At 34.8% G+C, this 27374-nt stretch overlaps 1 protein-coding gene across 5 annotated transcripts in view; it reads left to right on the forward strand.

The window, feature by feature from the left end:
• The window catches only part of ATRNL1 (attractin like 1), a 567608-nt gene that overhangs the window by 73537 nt on the left and 466697 nt on the right, over window positions 1-27374 (forward strand). For all 5 annotated transcript variants that reach the window (XM_026096163.2, XM_026096166.2, XM_064514272.1 and 2 more), the window contains exons 7-11: window positions 1604-1778; window positions 2740-2827; window positions 13348-13603; window positions 21090-21273; window positions 24709-24863. In XM_026096163.2, coding sequence (XP_025951948.1) covers window positions 1604-1778; window positions 2740-2827; window positions 13348-13603; window positions 21090-21273; window positions 24709-24863 — 858 coding nt within the window. The remainder of the gene's footprint in view (window positions 1-1603; window positions 1779-2739; window positions 2828-13347; window positions 13604-21089; window positions 21274-24708; window positions 24864-27374) is intronic.

Here is a 27374-nt window from a genome sequence, read left to right on the forward strand (position 1 = left end):
CTTACCCTGCTGTTAGCCATGCCAGCTTCCTTTTATTTTTATTCAGGCATTTCTTAACAGGTGGTATGCATGGGCACTGTATTTCTCTAATACTGTCCTCAGTAACCTGCATGCCATCAGTAACAATCTGCTTCTCTTGGTTGCCCCTTTTAGCTTCTTTTTAAATTATTTTTTTCCTTTCAATTTAGTCTGCATTTTTACATAGCTCCTTCTTTTTATGTTGAGTACAAGCATAGTGAGTTTTCTGGCTCTTGTTACTCCAGTAGCATTACACTGTTGTGCCAGTGTTGTGAAGAAAAATAGAATTGGGTGTTAAGACAGTATTTTTTCCTTAAGAAACTGAGAATTCCTACAACTTCCTCCTAACCATAAGCCTCTGATGAAAATTAAATCCTTAAATTGTTGGCTAATTTGCATTGTATGCAGACTAGTTTTGTGTGTGTGTGTGTGTATGCATGTGCACACTACCATTCTGTTCTCAAAGTAGTGCTCAGTGCCAGTCTGACTTCAACAGCTTTGGTTTTCAGGAATGTCAAGTAGCTTGAGTAAAGGATTTATTCCAGCTAGGCAGGCTGAGAGGAACTATCATACAATATCTCTCTGCCATCACTGATGATAAAGATTTCAGTTCCATGATTGCTAATGTCAAAACTAGAACACATCAGTGTCCTAAAAAATTCAGTGTTTCCCATCCAAAAATAAAGCCAGTCAGTAATGCTGTACAGTCACTGACGAGAGGCAAGTAGTGCATGTGCTGTCTTTTTCGGCAAAGGTCTAAATACATTAAGGTGTTAAAATACTACAGTTGTAAAGTTCTTTTTAACATACAGAGCATAAACTAATAATGAAGAGATCATATTTTCGTTATTACAGAACAAATGAAAAATGTTTCTGCTTCTCATGATTTTAATAAAATAGGGAAAAGACACATTTCACTGACTTTTGCATATTTGGCAAGAAGTAATTGGCTAAAAATATGTTCCAAAATAATGTATAGTTGCTGGTTTTAGTAGTTTTGTAGAATGTTCTAAAAATTTTATACGATTTTAATATTCAAGATCCTTCTTTTTGTAAAGGAGTTTACATTGTATTTTCCTCTTGAAAGCCAATGCAGTGTTGTATTGGCAAAGGCAAAATTTTGATTCCCAAGATTTAATATACTGTAATCTATATTGTAATGTAATTGACTGTAATGTCATATACTGTGAACTAACCAGAGTAAGTTTATATCAAATGCAGTATAATTCTTCTCCAGAGGTACAATGCAGTGTACATTTTGCTATACATTTTAGAACTATACAGCATCTGAAAACATGATGCTTTATGCCTTTTTTTCAATTTGTGACTCATGCAGTATGTTTTCTGAGAAGAATGAAGAAATGTATCATTATTATTTGAGCTAATCTGACATTTTCAATTTCACTGACATCCCTTGACAAAATTTTTTTTCATTGAACATCTGTTAAACATAAAAGTCTCTACTGTATTTTATCAAAATGAGCAATCCTGACATCTGTAATTAAGCCTCCCTTATTTCTCTTTTATTGGCTTTAACATCTTTGTGTAACAGATTGTACAAATTGCGCGTTTGTTTGTAAAACAGGTCCGGATTGTTCTTTGAATGTCCCTTCCACGGAGTCTTACTGGATTCTACCAAACGTAAAGCCGTTCAGCCCTTCTGTGGGCCGGGCTTCCCATAAGGCAGTTCTCCATGGAAAATTTATGTGGGTGATTGGTGGATACACTTTTAACTACAGTTCGTTCCAAATGGTGTTAAAGTAAGTGACTTCTCCTTTGTGATGTCCCCTGATACTGCTTAGGGAAAATTAGTCTTAATAGGGAGGTAGCATCTATTCTGCAACTTAATGGAAACTCTTTATATTTTCATGTTTTGTTACAGTTTCTTCATTAACTTACTTACTTTTTGTTCATAATTTTCTTATAATAGAAGAAAGTTAAAATATGAGTAATATTGATGTAGATGTGATATTAATATGTAACCTCATAATTTTTGTGAAAGCTATTGCTATTCTTTGCTGCAAAATACAAAAAAAAGTGGCAATAAAACAGTGAAATAATTCAGTTGCTGATTTTTTTAAATATTACATCTAGAATTGATCAACTAATTTAAAACATAAAGTTGAAGCAGCTGTAAATATCATGTAGCTGATTTAGATGGTATTTTCTGTATATGCACAAGCCTTGTCATTGTCTTGTTTTCTTCCTTAACTTTGCAGCCATACAAAACAGTGTTGTCATCTCTTTTTTTTCTGTTTCTATCTTTGTCATCTTATTGTTGCCTCTCGTCCATCCTGAAGTTAATGGAAATTAAAGTCACGCAACTGAGAAGGTTCTCAACAGCATTCTTTTAAGCTAGTACAGAGGATTGTAGCGTAAGCAATTTAGTGGGGTCTTTGTGTGTTTGGCCAGTAATAGTGAGCTCAGTAATCTAATTTCATAACTTTCTTATAAATTTCATGATTTTTATTATAATCCCATTTTCTGAAATTGTTGATGGGTCCCTGAAAGAGCTTCGCCTGCTTTCTTGGATGAGCATTTAGAACACTGTTGTCACGATTGAAAGTGATCATACTACTGCTGCTAACAAACTGCCATATGTCAGATAAAGCACAGTAGCTCATCAAATGTGCACTCTTTGTGAAGCAAAGTAGTTCAAACATGCAACGACCGCAGTTTCTGGGCAGGTAGAAAACATTTACTTTTCTATTTCTCTTTTAGCTACAATTTGGAAAGCAGTATATGGAATGTAGTACCTGTATCCAAAGGGCCACTCCAGAGATATGGACACACTCTTGCTTTATATCAGGTTTGAACTCTTCAGCATTCTATTTAATTTCTTCGTGTGCACTGTTAATAATCCTAAAATGAGTCATCATGAACATAGATCTTTGAGGATAACTTAGCTTCTAGTCTCTAAACACATTTGTGTTAGTGTGCCCTTCAGTACTTAAAAGAGCTATTGCACAATTTTTGGGGAATGGTTGTAATTCACTTTTCAGCTGACAATAAACCCTCAAAGCTAAACCTCCAAATATGGGGTTTTATATAATTGGAATTGTTGTGGTAAGCATCAGGGAGCAGCAAGGGCCGCCCCTTCCCTAAGGGAAGGCGAGTCAGGAGCCAAGGCGGTGCCTTCACTGGCGGGTGCTGCCCCACAGGGTCTGACTCCGGTGGACAGAGCCTGGTGCTGGTGTGACAGGGGCCATCGACAGCCCCAGACAAGGCAAGTGATGAACTAGGCCTGGGAGCCTTCCAGGGAGCCCAGAGAGGAGCAAAAGGAGATGGGGCCAGAGACAGGACGGGAGATGAGGCATACATCTGAGGCATTCATCCAGGAGACGAGGTACCGGCAGTGCAGGTCCGAGGTCCATCCAGGAGGCAAGACTGGAGACCAGCACTCCTACAGCGTAGCCCGGGCAGGGACTGAGGGCCCCGAGCTGCATTGAGATGGGACTCCTAGGCCATGGGCAGAGGGTGTGTGTGGGGACCGCAGGTGAGGCTGGTTAGGGCCAGTAAGGCCTATTAGTTCCCCAAGTGCCCTGACAGGAATACACTTTTATTTCTGTTTTATTATTCTTAGTACAGAGCCAGAACAGTATTAAAAAACAAACTGTTGTTCTATCATACCATTTTACTGTAAGTTCGTATAGACATAAACTACTGATAGTTGTCTTCTACAGATAATAAGTAGTCTGCTAAGCTACTTCGTTGAGAGCACTTTCAAAGGCTTATTTAACTTGAAAAAGGGATTTTTGTGCTGATAGAATACAGACACAGAACTGATCTTTATGAAAAAAATTGTATTTTATTAACTAGTTAATATTTGGCTAGTGTTAATCTTGTCTCCAAAAGATATCCAGTGAAAGCAGTGCAAAGTCGAGGCTTCTGCAGATGATGGCAAACTTGTTAGCTGTGACAGGGAAATATGGAATTTACATCTCAGTATGAAGTGAAATTTTCCGTTCTTTGCATAATATACCTTCAGTAGGGAAGAACAAAGACTTTACCAAGTCAGACCAGAATGTCCATCTAGCCTGGTAACATGTCTCAAATAGTGGCTAACAGTGAATGCCTAGAGAAGAATATAAGAAAAAATGACAAGAATATTAAGAAGCGTCCTCAGAATACTCTCCTATTCTGCAACTGGGATTTTCTAACCTAGGGTAATATCTTTTTTGGAAAGATTATGAATCTATGGGTCCCTCCTGACTTTTTCAACCTATTTTTAGCATCTGTATCATCCTATGCCTAAGAATTCCAGAGTGTTGTGTGAGGAAATGCCACCTTTTAGGAAACAGCTACTTGCTGGTTTAATTTTGAAATTCCCTAATTCTTATACTATTTTCTATTCATTTTTTCTCTACTGCCCATGATTTTGTATAAGTCCATCATATCATCTATGTCATCTCTTTTTCTTTTTCAGACTTAAAATTTCTTGTCTTTCTAATAATCCTCCAGAAGAAGGCTATTTCATACCTTTGATAATTATCTCACTGCTTTTACCTTTTCCAGTTCTGTTATATCCCTTTTGAGATGGAGGGAGTTACAGTGTTTGAGGTATTGGTACAACAGAGAATTCTGTAATGACATAATTATGTCATAAATTTCGTGGTCTAATCTTTTCCTAATAATTCTTAACAATATTTTTGCTTTTTAAAAATGCGATATTGAGCTTCAAACTAGTATTTTCACAGAACTATAAATTACAACCTTATGTGCTCATTCCATTCTACTCAAAACCCATCACCATATATACAAAGTTAAAATTATCATGCTCCAGTGTGCACCACTTCATGCTAATCAATTTGGACTTTTATTTATCCTTTTATTACAGTTATTCAGTGTTATGGGATTCTTTTGCAATTCTTTGCTGTTGATCATTGTATTTGCTATCTTGGGTAGCTTAGTATTGACTACAAACCATGTCGTTTATCTATTCATACCTGTTACAGATTGTTATTGAGTATCTTAAACAATTGAGTCCTAATTATAAATCTCTTTGAGACTCCATTGATGACCTCTCTCCACTGTAAGAAGTGACCATTTTTTCCTAAACTTTGTTTATTTATCCAGTTATTTACCCATTTAATATTTGCTTTACTTGTCCCAGAGCATCTTAGTTTTTTTTAAGGGATGAAAAAGCATCTTTTAGAAACTCCAGGTATCAAACCAGACCTTTGATTCTTTCAGGAAACTCCAATGATTTGTGAGGTATAATTAACTTTTCCAAAAGCTTTCTGACTTTTCCCCAGGATCTTAAATGTTCATGTGTTCACTAATTCCATCCTTTAGATGGTTTCTACTTTTGTACATGTGATACAAAGAAGGTTTATTGGTTTGTAGTGTCTGCATTCTCTCTTCGATTCTGTTTTAAAAATGATGCCAATCTTTTGGTATGAACACATTTTTAAGGAGGGATTTGTTGCTGATTGTTTTGTCCTTTTTTATTTTTACTATAAACTCTTCTATTGCTACTAGAATTTAAATACTTCTGCAATGCCTTCTCTGGTAAGAAAGATCTGCTGCGGAAATATCTGTAAAGTCTACCACAAAGAACTCAAATGCAAAAATTAACTTCCTTGTATTGCTGTGGCCTTACCTTCTCAGAGTGCTCCTTCAAACTGTCTGTTGGCACCACAAGTTATTTAGCTAGCTGTATTTCTAACGTGTTTAAAAAATGCTTTATTAGTAGTTTTTATGCATTTTGCAAGTAGCTCATCAAACTATTTCTCAGTTTGCCTTATATGTCTTCACAATTTAATCTGCTGGAGTTTATGAACCCTTTTTTGGAAGTATTTCTTCTTCCTTCTAACAGTTTCTATTATCCTCTTGTTAAGTTCTGCTTGATTTATTTTGGTATTTCTAATGGGGAAATTTTGTGTTTGTTGTAATAGGAAGTATTCATGTGATCTGAGCAGATGTCCTTAAAATGACTCCAGACTGTCATTAAAGATTTTATCCTTTTAGCTATGCCCTTTAGCTTCTTTTTATGAGCAGTCTTATTTATATTTAGTACTCCTTTTAGAAATTAAGCAGAATAGTAGCATTTTGTGTATGTATGTGTGTGGTGTTTGTTGGTTTTCCAGGAATGTTAAATCTGAACATTTTATGATTATTATTTATATATATTTATATATATTTATGAATATTGTAGAACTGTTTTTCAACAGTAATGTAGAACTGGATTTTTGGCATGTCCCAGCAACAACTCAAAAATACTTTCCTCCTCATCAGTTCCCTGATTCTTTGCTGTATGTATTTTCTGTTTTTTGAAAGGTCAGAACTTTCTAACTGATATCTTTGGTTATTACAGTTCTTGGGACCTTTTATTTGGGAAACATTCAAGTAATGTATCATTTAGCAGTTCAGAGTAAAGGCCTACAAAATCATTTAAGCTTTTTTTATTTGATAGTGCTAATACTTTTCTGAGATATTCCAGACTAAAGGATAATCATTTTAGAGACATTTTTACCGGCAAATATAAAATATGATGGACTTATGTCAGTTCTCCAGAGATCTTTTCGGACCTCAGTGAGGAAATGCAACTCATTAATATTAATGAAAATTACAAGCAAGAGTGTAGTTAACAATTCATTGTTGTTGTCTAAGGGACATATTAATTAGTAATTAGAATCTACTAATAATGAACATGGGGCCAATCATGTAAAATAAATAATTAACTAATATATTCTTGTACTGGTGATTCTGTCGGATGTCAAAAATTGCAGAGGCTAAAAGGAGCTGATCGTATGAGGTGAAAAACTTTCCAGTTGAAAATTTACATGCTTTTAAAATAAGTTCTTAAATTATGTTACTATGATAAAGTCTGCTATTTGTCTTTTCAGATGTTCAGTCTCTTGAAAAACAAAAATTTTTTTTATGAAGAGACAGAACATTATATAATACCTAGAGATGGCAGTTTTGAGCTGTGTTTTAAGCTGTATACAAGTGGTTGTGTAACACTTTCTTTTCAGTTGAGAACAAAAATATCCACAGAGAAGAAATTAGATTAAGTTTTTGACATCAGCTCCTGAGATTTCAAAGCCTAGCACAAGACCATAGAGCTAGTATTGCCTGATTGTGGTGCAAGGTAAATTGAAGCTATATAATTGACTCTGTGGAGAATGAAATAAGTTACTGTGCCCATTTCCCTCAGAAAGCTTCTTTAGTTAAAATTGAAGTACTGTACTTCTTTATTCTGAAGAAAAAAAGATCAGAAGACTCCCACTGATGTATAGTTACAACAAGTGACTAAGACTTTCTTCTGCATTTACAGAGGAGAGGAGAGATGTAAAAGTATTCTTGCTTTCAGACCAACTGTTACATAGTATGACCTTCAATGCTTCTTCAGACTGGTTTTTGGAAGGGTATTATCTATCTCTGTTAGCAATTGTTTTCCCCATTTCTCAAACATTATATGTAGTTCCAGGCATCTTGATCCCCCAAAATGTCAACGTACTTTGAAATAATTCATAGAAGTAGATTATTACGAGACTGGAGGGAATGGCTTCTGAGGTTTTAAAAGTTCTTACATACAGCTTTGCTAAACAGTGACTAGACAGGAAGTTAGATAGTAAATTGAAAATATAGGATCCCTGGAATAAAGTAGACTGGGAAATACACAAAATTTGACCTCATAATTAAACTGTTAGTAGTAGTCCCAAGGCAGTGGAAGGATGACTGGACACTGAGATTAGATTCCTAGAAAATAAAGAATGAAGAAAGCAGGCAGGCTGACATAATAGTGATTGTAAAATATGTTTCCCAGTATATGGACCATTCTGTATGTAGTCAAATTTGATCTGATTTATTTGGTTCTTATTAATGTTACCTCTAATTTTGAAGCTTTTTTTAAAGAAAGGTGATTGTTTTGATGCCTTTTCCTAATTAATGGATATTGATGTTGAGTCTGTATATCTCTTTTGGTATTTTTATTAATCTAATCATAGGCTAGAGTTAACAAAACAAAAAAGAGTTAAAGCTCTTTTTGCTTAATTACCAGTGACAGTGTCTTTTGCCAATTGGTGTACTATTGTTATTCTTTTATATGCATACTTTTGTAGGCTATTGTGGTATAATTTGGAATAGCTCTAGTAATGAAAAGTCTTTCCTAACTATTCAGTTCTTATTAGCAGGTTGTACCCCCAATGAACATAGATTATTATTTTATGCCTTCCAATTACATCCTATCCATGCACAGCTTGCTTTCTAATTCTGGTCTGCAGAAGACCTCAGATGTGGTTGAGAACTAGATAAGATGAGCCATTACACACTTGCATGTAGTGTAAACCAGAGCCTGTTCAGAGTTCATCTTCAATTCAATGGGCCTTACTCATCAAGAGACTGGTTTCTTTTTGTAAAAATGCTATAATTTTCATTACTTGTTTTGACATTATATTCCAATTAGTTTGAAAGTTGAAGCTTAGGCATTATTGGCTTTTATGTCTAGTAAGTCTGAAAGCAGATGCATGGTTAATACTCTTCTATGCAGTTTTTATTACTTATTCCTTCCTTTCAATGTATTTAATCCAAATATTCTGTAGGAAATAAGACTGACATCACTGCTAAAATTCCAACTATACCTTCAGTGATATTAAATCTCTGCTTGCATAGCTTTTTTTGGACACTTCCCACACTTTTCAGGCTAGTTTTCTGTGAATGTAGGAATGTTCATGCAAAGAAGTAAATTTCAAATTTAGGCCTTTTCCAAAAGCATGCCACCTCACTTTCCTGTCTTATATTTTGAACACCACTGTAGTCCAGGAAAAAACTACTGACTTTTAAGATGTATAGAAACAGACTTAAATGAATGCTCTTTGAAGTAAAATCTTTAACTACAGCCAGAAACAATTTTGAAATCAGTGGAAATAAAGAAGTAAAGTGCCAGGGCTCTTGATGAGGTATACCATCTGAGATATAAACTGCTGCAATATGTGCTGTCTTGAATTTGGTCCTGTTTGGAAGCTTAGGTTATAATATGCTCCTTTTGTAATGCAGCGTGTCTTACTCAGGTTCTTATTCAGCATGCATGTAGTTCCACAATAAGCTGAGAATAATAAAGCAGACTGGGGGAGGGAGACCTTTTTCTAAAGAAGATGTAATTATAATGAGGTCTGCTTTCCATTCTGTCCACCTTGATCTGGTGGTAGGATTATGGGATCAGGTGGGGATGTTGATTATTCATCTTTGTTCTTTTGATATAACAGAAAAAATAAATATTCCTGATGGTGGTACCATATTAAAGGAGTTAATGGTCTGGGGAAGGGAGGAGGAGGTATTAGACAGTCCTGACCCAGGTGCTACATATTAAATGCAAAAATTGATTTGCAATGGATGAGTTAGTGTCAGATGGTTTCCCTGAGTCTCATGTTAACATATGATAATTTCTAGTCTTACTGTAGTACATGGTACAATAGGAGAGTTTTCCATTGCCTTATAGTTGTAAAGCCAATTTAATATTATCTGATTTGAAAACTTCACCAAATGTTGCAAATTCTGTAGGCATTCTAAAGCTGTCATCCTGGTCCATCAATGAGAGTTTTTTGTTATGGTTTTCTTGGAGGAATTGAGAGAGAAAAGGAGCTGAGGATGTCATTGGAAAGGCTTCTATCTATCACTACCTGCCATTGCTAATTACTGCCGAGAAACACTTGATACGATTTAAAAAATGATTTTAGACTTTGGATAAAATCTAGTTGTGCTGGATTAGTATATTCCTCTGTTACAGTATCTGTAAAATGAGAATTCCTGGTGTTTATCAGGGATACTGTCTTGAACAGCAGTAATGCTGACCAAGAATGTGTGTATGGGACCATTCACGAGGTCGTATCTTAATACTTTTGTTTGTTTGCTCATCATATTTACTCATGAGTTCATGAGAACTACTCTCTGGATACACTACAAAAATTGCTTCAGTTATGCAGCAGGTTCTATTGCTTCAGCCACAGGAACCTAGTCTAGTTAAATTGCTGAAGTATTGTGAGGAAAAATAGTGAAGTGTGGGTGGTTTTTCTTTTGTTTGTTTGGTTTTTTTAAACCTTTTTAAATTTAGTCAACTGGTTGGTCTTACAGAGGGGAAAAGGAATGGCATGAAGACTCAAGTCAAGTAAGCATCAAAGATGCTGAATTTTAGTTAATACAGGTATTTATTTTTATTTATTCAAAATTTTGAGAATGTTTATGAAATCTCATTTTTAGCTCCTCTGCTAAAAATTGTAGCTCAACAGAATAAATGAAGCTACAGTATTAAACAGCAAGTCTGAAACATGAATTGTGATCTTTGTTACTAAAACAATTTAAATGGGGGAATTGAGTAGCCCAGGCAAAAAGAGGAATCTATTCTAATCTACCTATTCCTAATAGATGGCAAAGTGAAATGTCAGGTTACTGTATCTTGCCTGATAATTTGTGCTGGAGAAATTTAGTATCTATGGTAGCTTATAGGCTAGAGCGTATAGTCAGTGTTAGAGCCCTGTGGACACCAACATGATCATTTTCTTGAAAAGGATCAGTTGCTTTTTAGTAGTATTATCATTTGAGCCATTCTACTTAAATGCTTATGGGAAAGGAGCCAGGTTCTTGTGTTTTAATAATATAATTCATCTGAGAAATTCAGGGTACTGTGTTTTATAAATATTTTTGTCCTCTAAAATCAAACTAATAATTCTGTCTTCTGTATGTGCTTATAAAACAGTTCCAAAACTTTAAAATATGTAAGACGTTAAAGATGATTTTGACACAAACAGAGTGTAATTATGCAGTAGCTATTAGTTTAATTTTTCCTCCTTCTTCAGTTTTTATTTTACCGTTTCCTTAGAGATGGTCAAAAAGGAAAAATTCAGGTTCTAGACAAGGGAAGCTATGCAGAGTTGAAGAGTTTCATTCTGCCAACATTTGAATGTGTAGCCACTTTGCATGTGAATATATTTAACTAGATCTAATAAATCAACATATATGTACATAATTGCCAGTTAAAATAATACTTGCTTATTTTTATGTGGAATGCAGTAGCTGAACTACTCTACATTTTCATAGGTTAGGCTTGTATTTGTTTTTCCAAATTAAGAAACTTCTTAAATAATTTTAAATGCACATTTCCCCTTTTTTATTATTCATATATATTCTGCACTGTATTCAGTCCTTATTATAGCAGTTCAAACAGATTAATTTAGGAAACCTGTCAAAATTCTATGCAGTCTTATAATATTTGACATTTCCTTTAATTTAAAACTATACTTTCACTTTCACTTCACTTGACTTTCCTTCTCTGGTCACTTAAGTAAATTTTGCATGGTTGGGCTTTCTGTCCATGTTAGATTCAAGCTATTGGTCAAAAATATTCATATGCTTATATAGGGCTCTTAAAGTTTGCGATGTCAAAGTTGCAAAAGATGTTGTGACACAAAATATTAAGTATCAACAACTTAAATTTAGTTATCTGATATTTGCTAGACAGGGAATTACAGGGAATTGTGTGAGGCAAATAATTCCTGAGAAGATGGTTTTCATTATAACTTAAAAAACTGCTGTTAAACTTGCAGAAGGCGTGTGTCATTGGGGTGTGGGTTGTTGTTCTTGTTGTCCACCAAAACCAAAAGAATGAAGGAAAATGGAACAAGGTGATTTCTCCTGGGAAGATGTTGCTGTAGATTTTATCTTCATGTATAGTCCTTAAGTTTCTGCATATGCTATTTTTTCATTATGTTGAACAGATTTGTCTTGCCTTGCAGATGGCCAAATTCTACCACATGTTAAGTTCTCGTTTCTATCAAAGATATGAGGCAGCTGGAGGTACAGAAGCAGGATGATTTAGTGAATCTCTTCTATACTTATTGGAGATATTAAGGGCGGTTGACATCATGTACATCTTGCGGGTGTTTGTCAAGTATTTATATAAATGCTGATTAATACTTATTAGATTATCTAATCATATTATCAGTCTATAAATACTTACTACATTATCAAATCTGGTATTTCTGTATCATAACTGCATACTTATATTTAGCTTGAGGAAAAATTCCAAAAATTTCTGAATCAAGTACAGGTTTGACCAAACTTTTAGAAACTTGAGGTAAGCATAGAGAACAGATGTGCTTATGAATTTTTGAGTCTTCTTAATATATAGAAAGAAAACTGATTTATATACTAATGTATATGTACAGTCTAGGTGCTACTAGATGAGACTCTTTTGGAATGTGGGAAGAATTTACATAACAATGTAGAGTTTCCAGGTGCAGCGAGAGTAGCTAAGTATTGTTCTTTTAGATCTTGCAAATCTGCTTTTTTTCCTAAAAGAGGAAAAACATGTTAAGTTCCAGGGAAATCTTGAATTACTGCATGTATATTAAATATTAAATCAATATTAACAAGCCTAGAATATTTCAATATGTAGAAGACAACTGCCATCTCTACAAAAATGATATAAATGGGTTGCAGAGTGCATGTGGACCTGATATGTCCTATCAAAGACACATCAAGTATCATTCTCAGAAGTGGAGGTAGTCTTTTCCACCAAGGATAAACTGTCCCTGAAGGATGTGCCAATCTGTGAGGCTAACAAGTTCGAATTCATTCCATAATTTTATTCCTTTCTATATCTTGATTTACTTCTCTTGGTGATGTTTGAGCTCACATGGTAGAGTCAGCTTTCAATATTTAAGTAAATCATTCATTACTTATCAAAATGGACAGCACTGCTGTTTGAGATACATGATCCATGAAGACTGCAAAATCTATTTTGCTTCCCCTTAAAAGAGCCCAGGGTGCTGCCCTATGTAATTTGATGTTAGCAAATGTGTATAAGAGGATGCTGTACACATCATCCCTTTTCTTTAGGCTCCAATTTTGAGGTTTATCAGCACTTAAGTTACATTGCTATTAAAACAGTGTGTGATCTTTTGCACACACACAGAATGAAATCCCCATAGACAAGGCTTAGTGTATTGTAAGTAAGATATAAACAATAAAAAATCCTTTCTATTCAGTCTTTTTTAATAGAAAGCTGCATTATGAATTAAAAGAACCAGGTAATTAAAGTTTTTCTGCCTGTAGTAATCTGGTTGAGATTCATTTTAGTGTCATTTTCATGTTTGGATTTATTTTTCTGTGAAACACTCTCTTTATCATTATTGTTGCTTTAGTTTAAATATAATTGTCTAGGATTAAGTCTTGATACTGAGCTGCTTAACTTAGTGTCAGTTAAATGTGAAGATTTATATCAGATTTTTCAGTTATGAAATATACAGTGCAGAATTATGCAGTTCAAATGTTATCTGTTTCTTTAATCCATTAATTCTCCCTATCCTCTCTCCCTTCCAATTTCTACAGGAAGACATCTACATGTATGGAGGCAAAATTGAAACAAATAATGGGAATGTTACTGATGAGTTGTGGATTTTCAACATACACAGTCAAACATGGAGTACCAGAACTCCTGCAGTACTTGTACATGGCCAGCAATATGCCGTGGAGGGTCATTCAGCACACATAGTAGAGCTGGATAGCAGAGATGTTGTTATGATCATCATTTTTGGATACTCTGCCATATATGGTTATACAAGCATTGTGCAAGAATACTACATCAGTAAGTCACTTTCAAATCGTTTTTATCGTGTACTGGTAAAATTTGTTTTCCTGATTTTTTTTTTTAACTGAAGAACGCTTTTGTTGCTTTTAGAAAGATAAATATGTTTTTGACCAAGTAAATGTAATCTCATCTTTTTTTTTTTTCATTTAAATTATGTAGATCAGATTTCTTGTTAATCAGTAGTGTTTCATACATGTTTGAGGTAGACTGGCTTTGGATATGCATTATCATGTTTATGGCTGTGGGACTCTAAAGGAGGCAAAGTTTGAAACCACACAGTTTGAAATTCCACACAGTGGTTATTGTTATGATAAAACTTGCTCGTTTTTACCACAGAGTAGATGGACTAGAAAAGAGTAAATAGAGCAAAAAAGAAAAAATAAAATGGAACAAAATGCACAGTAGTTACTACAAGAATGTGGCTATTTTGAGGCTTTAAATAATGTTCTGTAATATTTTCATTCTGATTTTCAAAATTTAATAACCTTAATTCATTAGTAGTTTTAGGGTTCTCTCTAAAGCAAACAATTGTTGCTACTAGTAGAAATGAAAGATAATTAATGACAATTTTCATAAATAATTTGCTACATCTGTGAGATTCCTCCTGCAAACTGGCAAGCTTTTCTTATGGGTGATTTTAGGTTTTAGAATGAAATAAACTTTTCACACTCAGATAAATTGCAAGACAGTACAAACTGTAGTGCTTTATGTTATACATGGTATTTCTGAGATATTGTTCTTGTAGAAAAATTTTGAAAATACACCTTCTGATGAATCTTTAAGAATATTAATATGCCCATTAATTCAAATGCTAATCTTCTCTTGCCTTTTTTATTCTTATTTTCCATGGAATTGATCCAACTTTCTAAGTTATTTAAACAATCACAAAATACATGCATGAAAAATGTAATATTTTTAGGTTGAAGCATTGTACTTTTTTTGGAGGTGTTTCATTTGACTTTTTGTATGTGTGTGTGACTGCATATGTATAGAAACACTATATAGATTTTTTGGGGTGGGGAAATCCATTCAAACCTTGTAATCAGAGAGTTCTTGGCATCTTATGTCTCATGACAACATTAAAGTTTGTAACAATGCTGAACAAGGAAAAAAGAATGGGAACAGAAGGAAGGGAGTCACAACACATTTTGTCCAAATGGATAAATTTCATAAAATTGTGTGCAACTACTCTGAAAATTTAATCTTTTCAGAATAATGTTTCTCTACAACATTTTAAGGTTTGTTAAGGCAAGGGATTAATGACCATTTAAAAAAATATTTAATTTCTGAAAGAATCAAAAAGAAAAAACTACTAGAAATCTTTTTAAAATAAATCTTCAAGAAAAAAAACAGAGAAAAGTTACTCTAGTATTCTCAGTGATCATTCATCTTAATGTCTGCTGCAATGTTGAATATCACATGCTTCTTTCTTAGTCTGGAGCAGAAGTACAAAAATTGTTCTTAGGTATTATTCATTAGATTAATAGTGAAGAAGGAAGAAAAAAAGCAGCATATGATTCACTCTGCAATGTAAAATTTTCTCTGTCTGTGGAATATTTTATTGCTGGCATGATAGAAATGTACAACTTTTTCCTATTTTAAAACTTCCTTAATATGTTAGAGCTATACTTGTGCAGGATTAGTAAAAAGGACTGTTATCTACAACTAAGCATATTTAAAAAACAAACAAACAGAAAATCCCTTTCAATGAATGGCTATAAACTTTAAGTAGCAGAAAACACATTTTGCTCTGTGGGTCTAAATTAATTTCAACTTTTTATGTCTCCTTTCGAAGATAATAATTTTATCATATGCTGGTGGGAAATTTAGTTTTTAGGAGAAAGTGTGCTTCATTATTGTGTTAAATATAAAGTAAAATTGTAACAATATAGGGTCTTACTGTGGAAACCCATTGATTTCAGTGAATCTACTCATGTGGTGAAGGATTATTTGCTCATGCAGTGCTTTGCAGAACGTGGTCTATGTGCTGTAGTTGGACAATTTCTGCAGTTGATAATTCTCATGTTATATTTAACCTCATTGACTCTCCCACGTTCCCTTCTCACAAGGTTAAATGAATTTTGTGGCAAACTTTCCTGAATTTTGTGCCAGGTACAGCATTTATCTACAGTTTTGCAGCTCTAGGATCATTTTTAACCATGAAATTGCAGGTGGTGGTTAGGACTAGTTTTTTTGGAACTTAGCAGCTCAGACTCCAAACTCGGAGGGCACTGGCAGTGATGGAGATGCTGCTCTGAACCCAACAGCATCAGTTACAAAGCAAAAGTTATCAAGAAGGGCTTCTGACTTCGTACAAAGAAAAGTTAGTCCCTTTTTTCCCCTCTCTGCTCGTTTTGAAAACACACACTGCTGTAGCATTTCACATTGTGCTACTTTATTCATTTTAAATGTTATCAGCCATGGCTTTTAGTTCTAATGAAGGCTATTTTTCAAGTATTTACCACATGTTTACTGAAAGGAATGGGCACAGTGTAGAACATCAGACCTTTTGGTTCATACTAACTGAAACTCCTATTGATCTACTCGTGTTACGATATATGGAAATCTGGTGCTAAAGTCTGCTTTAGGTACTGAGACCCTGATTTCAGTAGGCCTTGGGTCAAGAACCACCTAAAAATGTTTTAATTATTTGTGGACTCCCTAGCTTTTCACATAGGTATTGTGCTATGCAGTTCTTTTTAACAAAACATGTTAATCTATCTAATGTGTGCATGGTCTGAAAATTTCTCTGACGTTGTCAGACTAGTGAAGAAAGTGATTTGCATCAAAGGCAAATAAGTGGTAGAAAAATCAGACATGATCTGCAGCCAGATTTTCAGTTTGTGAAAGCAGGGGAATTCCTTTCTACTCCAAAGGTATGGTGGCTGTTGCAAGAGCAAAGGAGCTTCCCCTTGTCCTTTCTTGCTGTACTCAGAGTTATGGCTTTTGAGGAACCAATAAATCTTGGTATGGGAATTATGTGAATTGTTTTACCAACTTGGACCATAAAGCTTTTCTGGGTTACTCCCCAGGGAAATTTATTTCCCTTTAGGCTAGCAATACCTCATAAACCTTCTGAAAATCTCAATGTCATTTTGAAGGTGAATATAATATTAGTGTTGTTTTAGTTGAAGTTTCTAAAAATCTTTCTGAAAGTTTCTAAATTTGTATTAATAAATATAAATATTAAGAAAGTTTTTTTTCTTTGGAAGACAGAGGTTTCTTTGGCTTAGAAACATATCACTTTCTTTTTTAGCCTAAAATTGTTTTTACCTTTTCAGAAGTAGGTTGTAGATTGCTCTTAAAAGGAATGTTTCTTTGAAGCAGTGTTAAAAGAGATAGCTCTATAATGTAATGCGTACTTCCTCTTTTTTTGTAAATTAGCTTGAGTTTCATAGTTGCTAGAAAGAATTTAGTTTATTGTCAATGCAATGAAGTGAAGCTGGGAAATGAGCTTCTTGGATATTTTCTTCCTTTTACCTGTTCTGTTCGAAGGTTGTGTTGTTGTAAGGGTCAGGCCAATGCATGTACCTTACCTTTGAATTTTAGCAGATTTATGGAATATAAAAATCTTCAATCTTTTCAAACCTTTTTTTAGAAACACCTTTATATGTTTTATTTTCATATATAATACATATATATTATATATATAATGTATTATATTATGTATAATATAAATATATATTTTTGTATATATATATTTACCTCAAAAAGATATTTTATTTATTCTACTTTCGCTGATAAAATGATAAGTGCTGAAATAGGTAGTTCTTCTTGCTTTGGCCTGCTGAGTTAGTTTTATGCAAAGAAATGAACTGAAAAAGAGTAAGGTTTAGTCTGTTTATTATTTCCCTTGCTTTGCTGATGGAAATGTGTTACGACTTTGGATGTGATTAACTTAATATGACCAAAAGCATAGGAGGGATCACCCTGGCTATTGAGATTAGTACTTTTTTAAGGTGAACACCGTATTTTAGAATTATTTTCAATAATACATGAAGATTGATATTAAAGCAGTTTGGTTTTTTTGTTCACAATATCGCTGGAAGATAATTTCAGGACTTGTAATTTTAGTGGCTAGGCGTTGTCTAAATCTTAGCCTACTTTTTTCAGTGGCTAGTTTATATCCGTTTGTGTTCCAGGTTATATATTGTTGCAGTGTATGCAGCTGATCTCCCTTCCTGGCATTTATTCTTTTTGCATATATTTGTAGATACCAATCCTCCTTTTTGCTAGACTAATTAAGGTTACCTCACCTATTCCTCTGTCATTCTAATAGTTCAGCTCTGCACCTTTTCCACAGTGAGTTCATCTTTCCTGGACATAGATGCTTAGAAATGCCTGTGAGATATTTCAGGTGAGACTTCACCAGTGTCTGGCTAAATAACTGTAATCCTATTTTATTGGGAACACCTCGCTTGAGATATACTAAGATGACACAACCATGAAAATGGCATGAATGGCTCATTAATGGCTCAGAGACTTTCTCCAATGACATAGTGCACCTACATATTCTTCTCAGTCCTTACGAGGTGGTGAGCTTCCCTTTTATAGACTTTCATAATCATTGTGCTAATAGTTATGCACAATATCTTTAAGTTATTATCAAATTTTGATCTATTTTTTTCAGTAGCCAAGATCATCCAATTCACTCTGCATGTTATTCTGCTGCTTCTGTGAACTGATAGTGCCTAAACTTAGGCCATCGTCACATCTTAAATTTGCGATAGCGTTACAAAATGCAGTCATTCTTACAGCTGAACCCCACTAGTAATCCCAGTGCCTTTCAATATTGCTCATTACTGCTTCTTTATCAGTGCCCAAATCACCTTCAGTTGGTATGGTTTATTTACTAATTTCCCATTGTTACATTATGTTTAAGGACATTACTGAAGGCCAGAGAGTTGACATTTTGTATGGTCTCTTGTGTAGATAATTTGCTTTTAGGTAAGTGTAATGTAAACTGCTTGGTACACTTATATTGTCCTGTAAAGTAATTTCCCATTATTTAAACATATCTATTTTTACTCTTTTACACCTTTGTTCTTAACCTTTGCATATTTCTGAGGCCAGATTAAGACTGGTATTTGTGCAGATCATCTCTCTCCTCCCTCTTCTCTTTGGTGTGAGCACTACCACTGCTATTCTTAGTAATATCTCCTGGGATTTGTTTAAAGTGCTTGCTACTGGACCTGCAGTTTCCCATGCCGTGTGCATCAGAGGTTTGGCATGGAGTTGTATCCCCACCTTGAGTACATCAAATGCCTTGAGTTCTGCTGCTATCTCAGCTGTAATTTCTTTTTCCACCTATTTCCGTCCTTTCTACTTATTTTATTATTATTCTTTGCTTGATCATCATTCAGTTGGACCTGTAGCACTTGATTCTGTTTGGCCAAAGCGATCAGAGTATTGCAGCATGTAACCTTGTCCATGAGTCGATAGCTGGCAGACTTGATTGTCTGAAGTTATCCCAGTAGCTTGTCTAGAATCCTCCAGAAAATTGCCCAAATGCTGATGAACAATATCATGTTTATTGATAAGATTCAAATTACAGGTGAAAAGTAGAATCAAGTCAAAGTGGAGGGATTCTGTTTTTGTGATTTTTGAAAATTCATTTGACCATATTTTTACACTCTCCATCAGATTTATGAGATTTAAACCTGAGAAATAATTAAAAAAATTGTTTGTTTATATTAGAGATATTTCTCTTATAAAGCAGGAAGTTGGAGTAGTAATCTGTCAATTCTAGGCTAATTTGGGTTTTTAAGCTGTTGAGTTTTCAGGGTTTTACATGACTGATTTGGTCAAGCAAGTAGTTCATCTGATCTCAGGATAGAAAGAGTGGGATGTCTTTGGGTAGGGGCATAGTTATGTAAATGTCTCCAAGAATAATTGGATTTGCCTGAAAAGAATTTACTTTATTGATGAGTGAAGACCCATGTCATTGAATAGTTAAAATAAATAAAAGGGATCATCTGCTTAGAGAAGTCTTTGCATTCAGACAGACATGCTACAGAAACTGCCTTTTTTGTACTGAATATGTCAATATTCAAGATGCTGAAGAAATGCAAAAGAGAAACCAAAATTGCGTGTTTATGTTGCAGTTTTCAGTGTCAAAGTTCAGACAGCTTAACAGAATTTTAGAAATAGAAACAGAAATAGAAACTCTGATACTCCTTTTGACTTTTATTTCAAAGAGATGTCTATGGACCTGTTTTCTCAAATACAGTTAGATATCCATAGCGTATGTTCTTTATTATACAAGAAGGAACAGTCTTCTGCTATTTCAGCACAAGTCATATAAAGTTATGTAATATGCAGTTTTACTGTAAAAATATTCTAAATGCTATGTGAACAAGTGAAGTACAAATGCAAAATATTCTATTGTGCATGTAATCAACACCATCATGTAAGTTTGTGCAGAGAAATAATTTTTTTTCCTGACAGGCATATATGCCAGTCTTTAGGACTGATCAATATTTAAATAAAAAAAAAAAAAAGAAAAGAGAGAATGTGGTTGGAGATAGAAAGGCATATCAACAGGCGCCTCACTAACCCTCTTACACAAGCTGTAAATTTTGAATAGGCTGACTTCTACAGGAAATACTTCCTTCCTCTCTAGCTCTTTAGGTGGCTTATTATGTCATCAGTTGGGAAGATGGAGAAAATTGGAAATTTGCAGGCCACAAGCAATGACAAATCACTTAACCTGGATTCATTTTATTCTTCAGTATGAGTAGTTATTGTGAATAGTTTTATTTACTCTTTCTTTATTGCTATTAATGATGTTAATGATGTGATATAAAAAGTGGATTTAAGAATAAGCGTACCTCTGAATGAGCTCCTATCAAATTTATCCTTGTGGAGGTTTTCAGCGACTGAATAGATGCAGTTAAATGTCTAATCAGCAATGATTGGAAACTGCTTTTAGTTTAATAGTTCTAATAGTTTACTAGCAAAATTTCTGCCTGTATCCAGTGTATACTTTCAGCTATCTGCAGTTGCATGTTTCCATGAGATCACAGCTTGTAACAGTTCTATTTCTGCCATGCTTCTGTGAGTGGTTTAATCACAATTGCGCACAGAGACTGTCTGTCCCTCAGGTGGGACAGTTTTAAGGTTGAGTGAGAATGTGTCTTAAGTCTTCATTTTCTATTTACCAAAAGTTTTTTTTTTTTTTTTTTTTTTTTTGCGGTTTTTGTGTGTGTGTTGAATTTTGGAGGAGTATGGGATACTGTCTGATACCTGTCGCTCTTTGTTAACATTGTATTTGTGATTTAATTAAGAATACCAGATAACAGACTAGTAGCATTATCCAGTTGTAGATGTTCTGATACATTGGTGTAAAATTATTCTCTACAGGGAGTCCCTTGTTATTGGTGTATTTAGGATTATAGCAGTAATGACCTATTTTACATATTCTTCTACTATTCTGCGTTAGCAATATTAAGATTTAAATCTGTCTTTTATACATCTATTCCAGGGTCTAATTCTTGGCTTGTGCCAGAAACAAAAGGAGCAATTGTGCAAGGTGGATATGGTCATACTAGTGTCTATGACGAACTGACAAAATCTGTTTATGTCCATGGTGGATACAAAGCACTACCTGGCAATAAATATGGATTGGTGGATGATCTTTACAGATATGAAGTTAATACTAGGACATGGTAAGTAGAGTTTGTAATGTAGGAAACCAGGTGAAAGAGCAATAAAGAAAAAGTATTTGTCGCAGAAAAAGAAAATGTAAGTAAAAAGTAAAGTGTCAGTGAAGTCATACAGGCAGCTCCATATCCTTTGCATGTTACAGTACATATTGTGCAATACAACAGAAGAATTGTTGGGAGAGATTAGGCACCAGCCAGCTGATTAATGGAGCTACCCACTGAAGGAATGGCAGGGAGGAGGCTTATTGCATATTGTACAAATTAAGACAAGATTTTCCTATTCACAGATAACTGCTGTGCAAAAATAATGTGAAGTGTTTCCACATGGTATGAATATACTGCTGATGTGCACTTATTTACATATTAAGATATAAAGAAGCCCCCAAATCTTAGAACTCTGGAAAGATACTTTCACAAAACTGCATGAAAAAAGAAAAAAAATTACTCTTGCTTTTGGTATAGGGATCCTTTGTTATTCATATAACATATAAATATATAAATAATATGTAAATATATGTCAGTTCCATGTTCCTCAAATTTACTGTAATTTGTGAATGCTGTGTAATGTATACAAACTGACCTTTAATTTTTCTTACCTTAGAGATATTTTGAGATCAACATACATCTCTCAGAACATTTTATTCTTGCAATTTAATATTTGCCTTGAGCACTAATGACCTAGCTTTAAGCACCCAAGACTTGCTTTCGGGTCAGATTGTTGGAAATACGTGATTTTTGATTTCACTGAGAGTCTTTATTTCAAATGTCACTGGCTCATGACAGTTGGCATCATGAATAGAAGCATTTTTCATTCCTTTTTATCTATTTTTAGATTTCTAGAATCACGATGCTCTCTTATTATACTTACCAATAACTGGTGATGTTTCTCTGCTCGGAATAAAGTGATATGGCATCTTTTGAAGGATTGTTCAATACAATGATTAATAACTTAGAATATTATTATTATTATTAGTTTAATAACTAAGAGTGACTGTTGCTATCTGCAACTAATGTGGCACTCTACATCATGCAGAGGACTTATATTTGTCTTCATTTCATGACTATTCTTACAGTAGCAGTCATTGTACTGTGGGCCTGAAAACTGGCTGAGAGGACAGAGGTGAATATACTCTATTACATAGATAGAGTAAACATAACAAGATTTCATTCCTATGATTATCTTATCAGTATTCAAAACCCACGCTTACTGAGCCAGCTGAGGAGGAGTGCACCGCTGGCTCGGTCTTGTCTGGCAGGGATGGAGTCACGACGGCGCGCTCGCGCTCTCACACTCGCACCCACTCTGCATTTCTCATGGGCTCTGTTTCTCTTATCCACTGCCTGGTGAATCTGGGGAAACAGTTACTGTTAGCAGGAGGAATGTAACTGAGCACCCAATATGTAAGACTCGGGGAAAAGCCTGTACCCTGTGGGGATCAGGGGCTGGGGCACTGCAGTCAGTTGACAGAAGCCCAAAGAACAACTGGTGGGATTGCTGATATATCTGGTGTGGAGGGAAGAGTGTCTTTAGTTTTTTCCCCGGAAGGTGTATGGCATTTTAGGGGTTTAATTAGCAAGAGGACTTTTTGCAGACAGCTGCAGAGTGGGATAGTCAAGACAGAGCCTGGTGTATAGCACTTACTGTAAACTAGAAGGCAGGGACTGTAGAAAACTGGTAAAGCAAAAGACTTAGGAAGAAATGAATAGTCAGCACTTCTAAGGACAATATCTTTTAGTATGTTATCACTCTTTTCACTCATAACAACAATATTCCTCCGTTACTACCTGAAAATAACTGTTAAAATAATTTTTTTCTCTTGCTATTCCTATTTTTGTATGTTTATAAGTATCATGAGTTGAAACTAAATTTCATGTTCTCACAGACAAGTACCATAACTATTCTTACAACAGGCTAATTCTGTTTAGGAAAAGGCCTTTATGTGATGCTCTATTTTCAAAGTACGTTTATCAGAAATAACAGCAAGAATCCACCCCATTTCAAAAAAAAAAAAAACAAAAAAACAAAAAAAACCCCCACAATATGGAGGGTTAAAAACAGAAGCACATGGGATAAAGTGCATGTGTTGGTGACTGGAATGATTTATTGCTTTTTTTAAGGAATAAAAAAATCATAATTATTTTTATTTAGTCTTTGATGTTTCCATTGATATTAATTTTTTGGGGGGGGAGCAGTATGTTTGAATAACAATATATTATCTTACATTTAATGCCTTCTTCTCAGCTTGTTTGAGCATGCAAACTCTTATTGTTTAAAAATCTCTCCCGTTTACTAATTAATTGACATCGTTTTGACAAAACAATGAGATGCATTTTAAAATCTCCCATGCCCAAACCCCGCAATAATGTAAAAAATATTGAACTGAGTACTATCAGTGTGACTCAACAGAGATCACGTTGCGCAGTCAGAAGGAAAGATTATCAAGTCAGGACGTTCATTACGGAAAATGAATGACAATACAGTTTGATTGTGTATGTAAGCAGTGTGCAAACACGCAAGTGAAAAAGTCTGATCTGGAACACTGTTCGATTAGTGAGATGCCTAAATGATTGTTAGCTGGGGGAGGTAAACGATAATCTGCATTGTGGTCTAAGCAGCTCTTTACAAAAGTGTCTACAGTTGTTCTACCTGAATGATTCAAGTTGGAAAAAATACAAACGGCTACTCTCTCCCTTGGTAAGATATATTTGCCATGCCGAAATCAAGTTTGTATTTTGTTCTTTTCACTAGCTCCATATCTGTCTAGTATTAGACAGATGGAGTACAAATAGTCCTTGGTACTCTTCGGCCCGTGTCATTCCCTTGGCACAAACAGACCACGCAAGCCAAAATGAATGACAAGGATGCTCTATATGTCGGTGGATAGTTCTCTGAAGTGAAATTCTGGATATTTGAATCTGGCAACCTGAGTGCATCTGTGAAGCTCTGCAAATATTTTCATCATAACCAGAATGATGTCTACCATTTCTTTTCCAGGTCTGAGTGCCCAAATAAAAATGTTTCTCCTTTTCCAAAACTTTGGATGGGCTAAGCATTCCTTTAGCAAAAATTGTGCTAGGGTTATGTAAGAATAGAGATGAAAATATACAGAGGTTTTTGTTTAATTTTCATTAACATTTACCACAGGATTAATCTCCTCTGAAGAATGTAAACCTGATATTTATTTTAGATAAGTCATTTGACAAACTGATTTTCTCATAGAAAGCTTGGCATTTTAATTGAATGCTAAGTATATATAACATGAGGAAATTCTTAATCTGAGAAACAATCAGAATATGTTTCATCATATTTACTGAATAATTGCTTTAGTTTAGTGTTTTCCTTGTCTTAGATATTGTTTTCTTCTATAACATACTTCAGGTGTTTATGACTTTTCACATGTATGATTGTATGTATTGATTTATTCTCATGTTTTGCAGGACTATTTTGAAAGAGAGTGGTTTTGCAAGGTATCTTCATTCAGCTGTCTTAATCAATGGAGCTATGCTCATTTTTGGTGGAAACACTCATAATGATACTTCCCTGAGTAATGGTGCAAAGTGTTTTTCTGCTGACTTTCTTGCATATGATATAGGTATGTATTGTAGGATTTTTTTTTTGTATTTTTGATCACTGGAATTTTAAATATCAGTGTTGCATTCTCAAGCCCTGCTAATGTGCTCCTTAAAAGTCTAGATCATAAACATCTTAACAAAAAGGTATTTGTAAGTGTCTTTGTTTAATTTAAGGCAGACTTTTATTCCATAATAGTTTGAAGATTTTGATTTGTGGGACAAAGCATACTGCATAAAATTACCAGTTTTGATCACTTTTTTGTGTTCCTTATGCTGTCCTATAATATGAATGGCACATATATTATTAAATGAATTGCAGCAATCCGTGCATTTTAGTATTTTTAAAGAATGTATTGAACAAAGAACCTAGCAGTTGTTACCTCCAAGTGTGGATTTATTTCTTTTTCTGAACATCTATATCGTAGTAACAAAAGTTGATGCTGGAAGTATACTGAAGTATAAGTGACTGGCTTGATTGAAGGCCAATAGTATATTGTTCAAATTCTCTACCTTTGCTTATTACCTCAGATTTCTCGTTTCAGGATAGTAATTAAGAATGTTACACTAATTTTCTGAGTTAGGTTGATAGGAGAAGTTAGAAAATGGATTTTCAGTGTCACAATAACCCATGATTCTTGTCCTCCTGATGACAACGTGTAAAGCTTTTAATGGAGAAATAAGCTTTATCTTGGATGGAGAGAGGACAAGTAACTACTTTGCTGTGATTGTTTCTATAACCGCTAAGTAGCTGTGATCTTATAGCTGCTTAATTGTCAGCACTGCTATTATTTATTACTATTGTTGGAGGCCAGTCTTCACTGACAGCCAGGAAAAATGCATGGTGATTATTTGGCTATAGGAAGCGAGAAGGTGTATACTGGCACGCACAATAGCCAAATAATTTTGATATGTGGTAGTATAAAAATTTAAAAAATTATCACAGGAAATAAATATGCTATCTTCTCATCTAGAATCTCTGTGTTCATACTGTCTGTCATCCAGAAGCTGATGTCTGCTCCTGTGCACTACTCTCTGATGTGGCTTTATTTATAGTGCTTAGATTGAGGCAATAAAAACTGGATATAAATATTTGGCTTATGCATTTGAAAAGATAAGTAAATACATTTTGGGGATAAGTTAAGTACTTACCCCTTTTGGTCAGTAGTTTTTATGTGATGAAAATGTTTTCTGTTTATTCCTCTCTTATTGTTGAAAATTTTCTTCTTTCCTTGTATTTCTCTATTTATTTTTCCTTCCTTCCCTAGCATATTCTATCATTGCTCTGCATTCATGTTACTGTTCTTACTGTTTTCTGTTTTTTAATTTTCCTTGCTCCTTCACTCTTTAAAATTGGATCCTACCTAACCTATGAATTTCTGGAGGATTTTCCTTACCTTAATCAACATCATCCCTGTGATGTACAGCTGCCCCAACCTGAAGAGCTGAAACATCTGCTTTCAGTATGGGACTTATGGACATTACGTTTTCCCGTTTGGTCTGCCTTTCTCTTCTTTCCATCTCATTTTTTAATCCAGATTAGAACAGATTATTCTCTTTCTGGCTGAGGATCCTTCCTCATCTTTTTTATCATCCCCTCTCAGGTCCTCTTTTAAAATTGCACTTCTCCATGCTTCCTTTCCCCTGACTTCTATTTCAGTCTTGGTTTAGCCAATTCCTTGATGTCAGGGGACCTCAACTGCAAGACAGTTAGTCATTGCTCAGCGCCTTTATGATGGGGGCTGAGTTGTCGGCAGGGAGTGGAGAAGCCGGGGTAAGCAGCAGCCCGCAAGGTGAGGCAAGAGCAGTCAGGGTGCGATTGTCCGTTGTTAGGCGTCCATAAGCTGCTTCCTGTCCTGTTTATTGTCATCGCTGTTCTTACCATAAACAGCTTTTCCCCAAATAAGGCGCCCTTATTTTATGTATAGACTGCAAATCTAAACGCTCAGATCATAGTTTAGCCAAAAAGCTGAGCCACTTGTCCTGGGACCTAAGAAATGGGGAATGTGTCTGGGCCGCCTGGGAAACGCTCCTGGAGGATTCTGCTGAGAACAGCTCGTGGGTAGTGCCCGGATCTATTTTTGGCAAGCGTTTATCAGCTGACTGCAGTTGTAGAAGAGGATAAGACATGACCCTTTCTGTAGCAGTAGCACATGGCTCTTTATGGCTTTGTGTATCAATATCAAGTGTTTTGCATTTGCTCTCGGAAGCAAATGGCACATTTAATACGTGGAACGTATATGTGCTATTTCTTGCCAGTTTCACTGAGCATCTGGATAAAGTGTTTTCATAACAGCTGGAATGTTTTGATTGTATCCCTATATTCTGGATTCTGTAGCTTCTTGTAAGAATACAATGGTGCAAGCTATTATTTTGCTCTCATTTCAGCTTACGTCTGGGTTTAACTTTAATGAAATAGGGCCCTCTCCTCACTTCAGAGAACAATATATTCCATATAAGTACACGTACACTTGAGAAGCAGTAGTATGAATCCTGGGATCTGAATAAGTGTAACTTTCAGGCTTTCACATAAC

This window comes from Dromaius novaehollandiae, chromosome 6, assembly GCF_036370855.1.
Source record: "Dromaius novaehollandiae isolate bDroNov1 chromosome 6, bDroNov1.hap1, whole genome shotgun sequence".
NCBI classification, from domain to species: Eukaryota; Metazoa; Chordata; class Aves; order Casuariiformes; family Dromaiidae; genus Dromaius; species Dromaius novaehollandiae.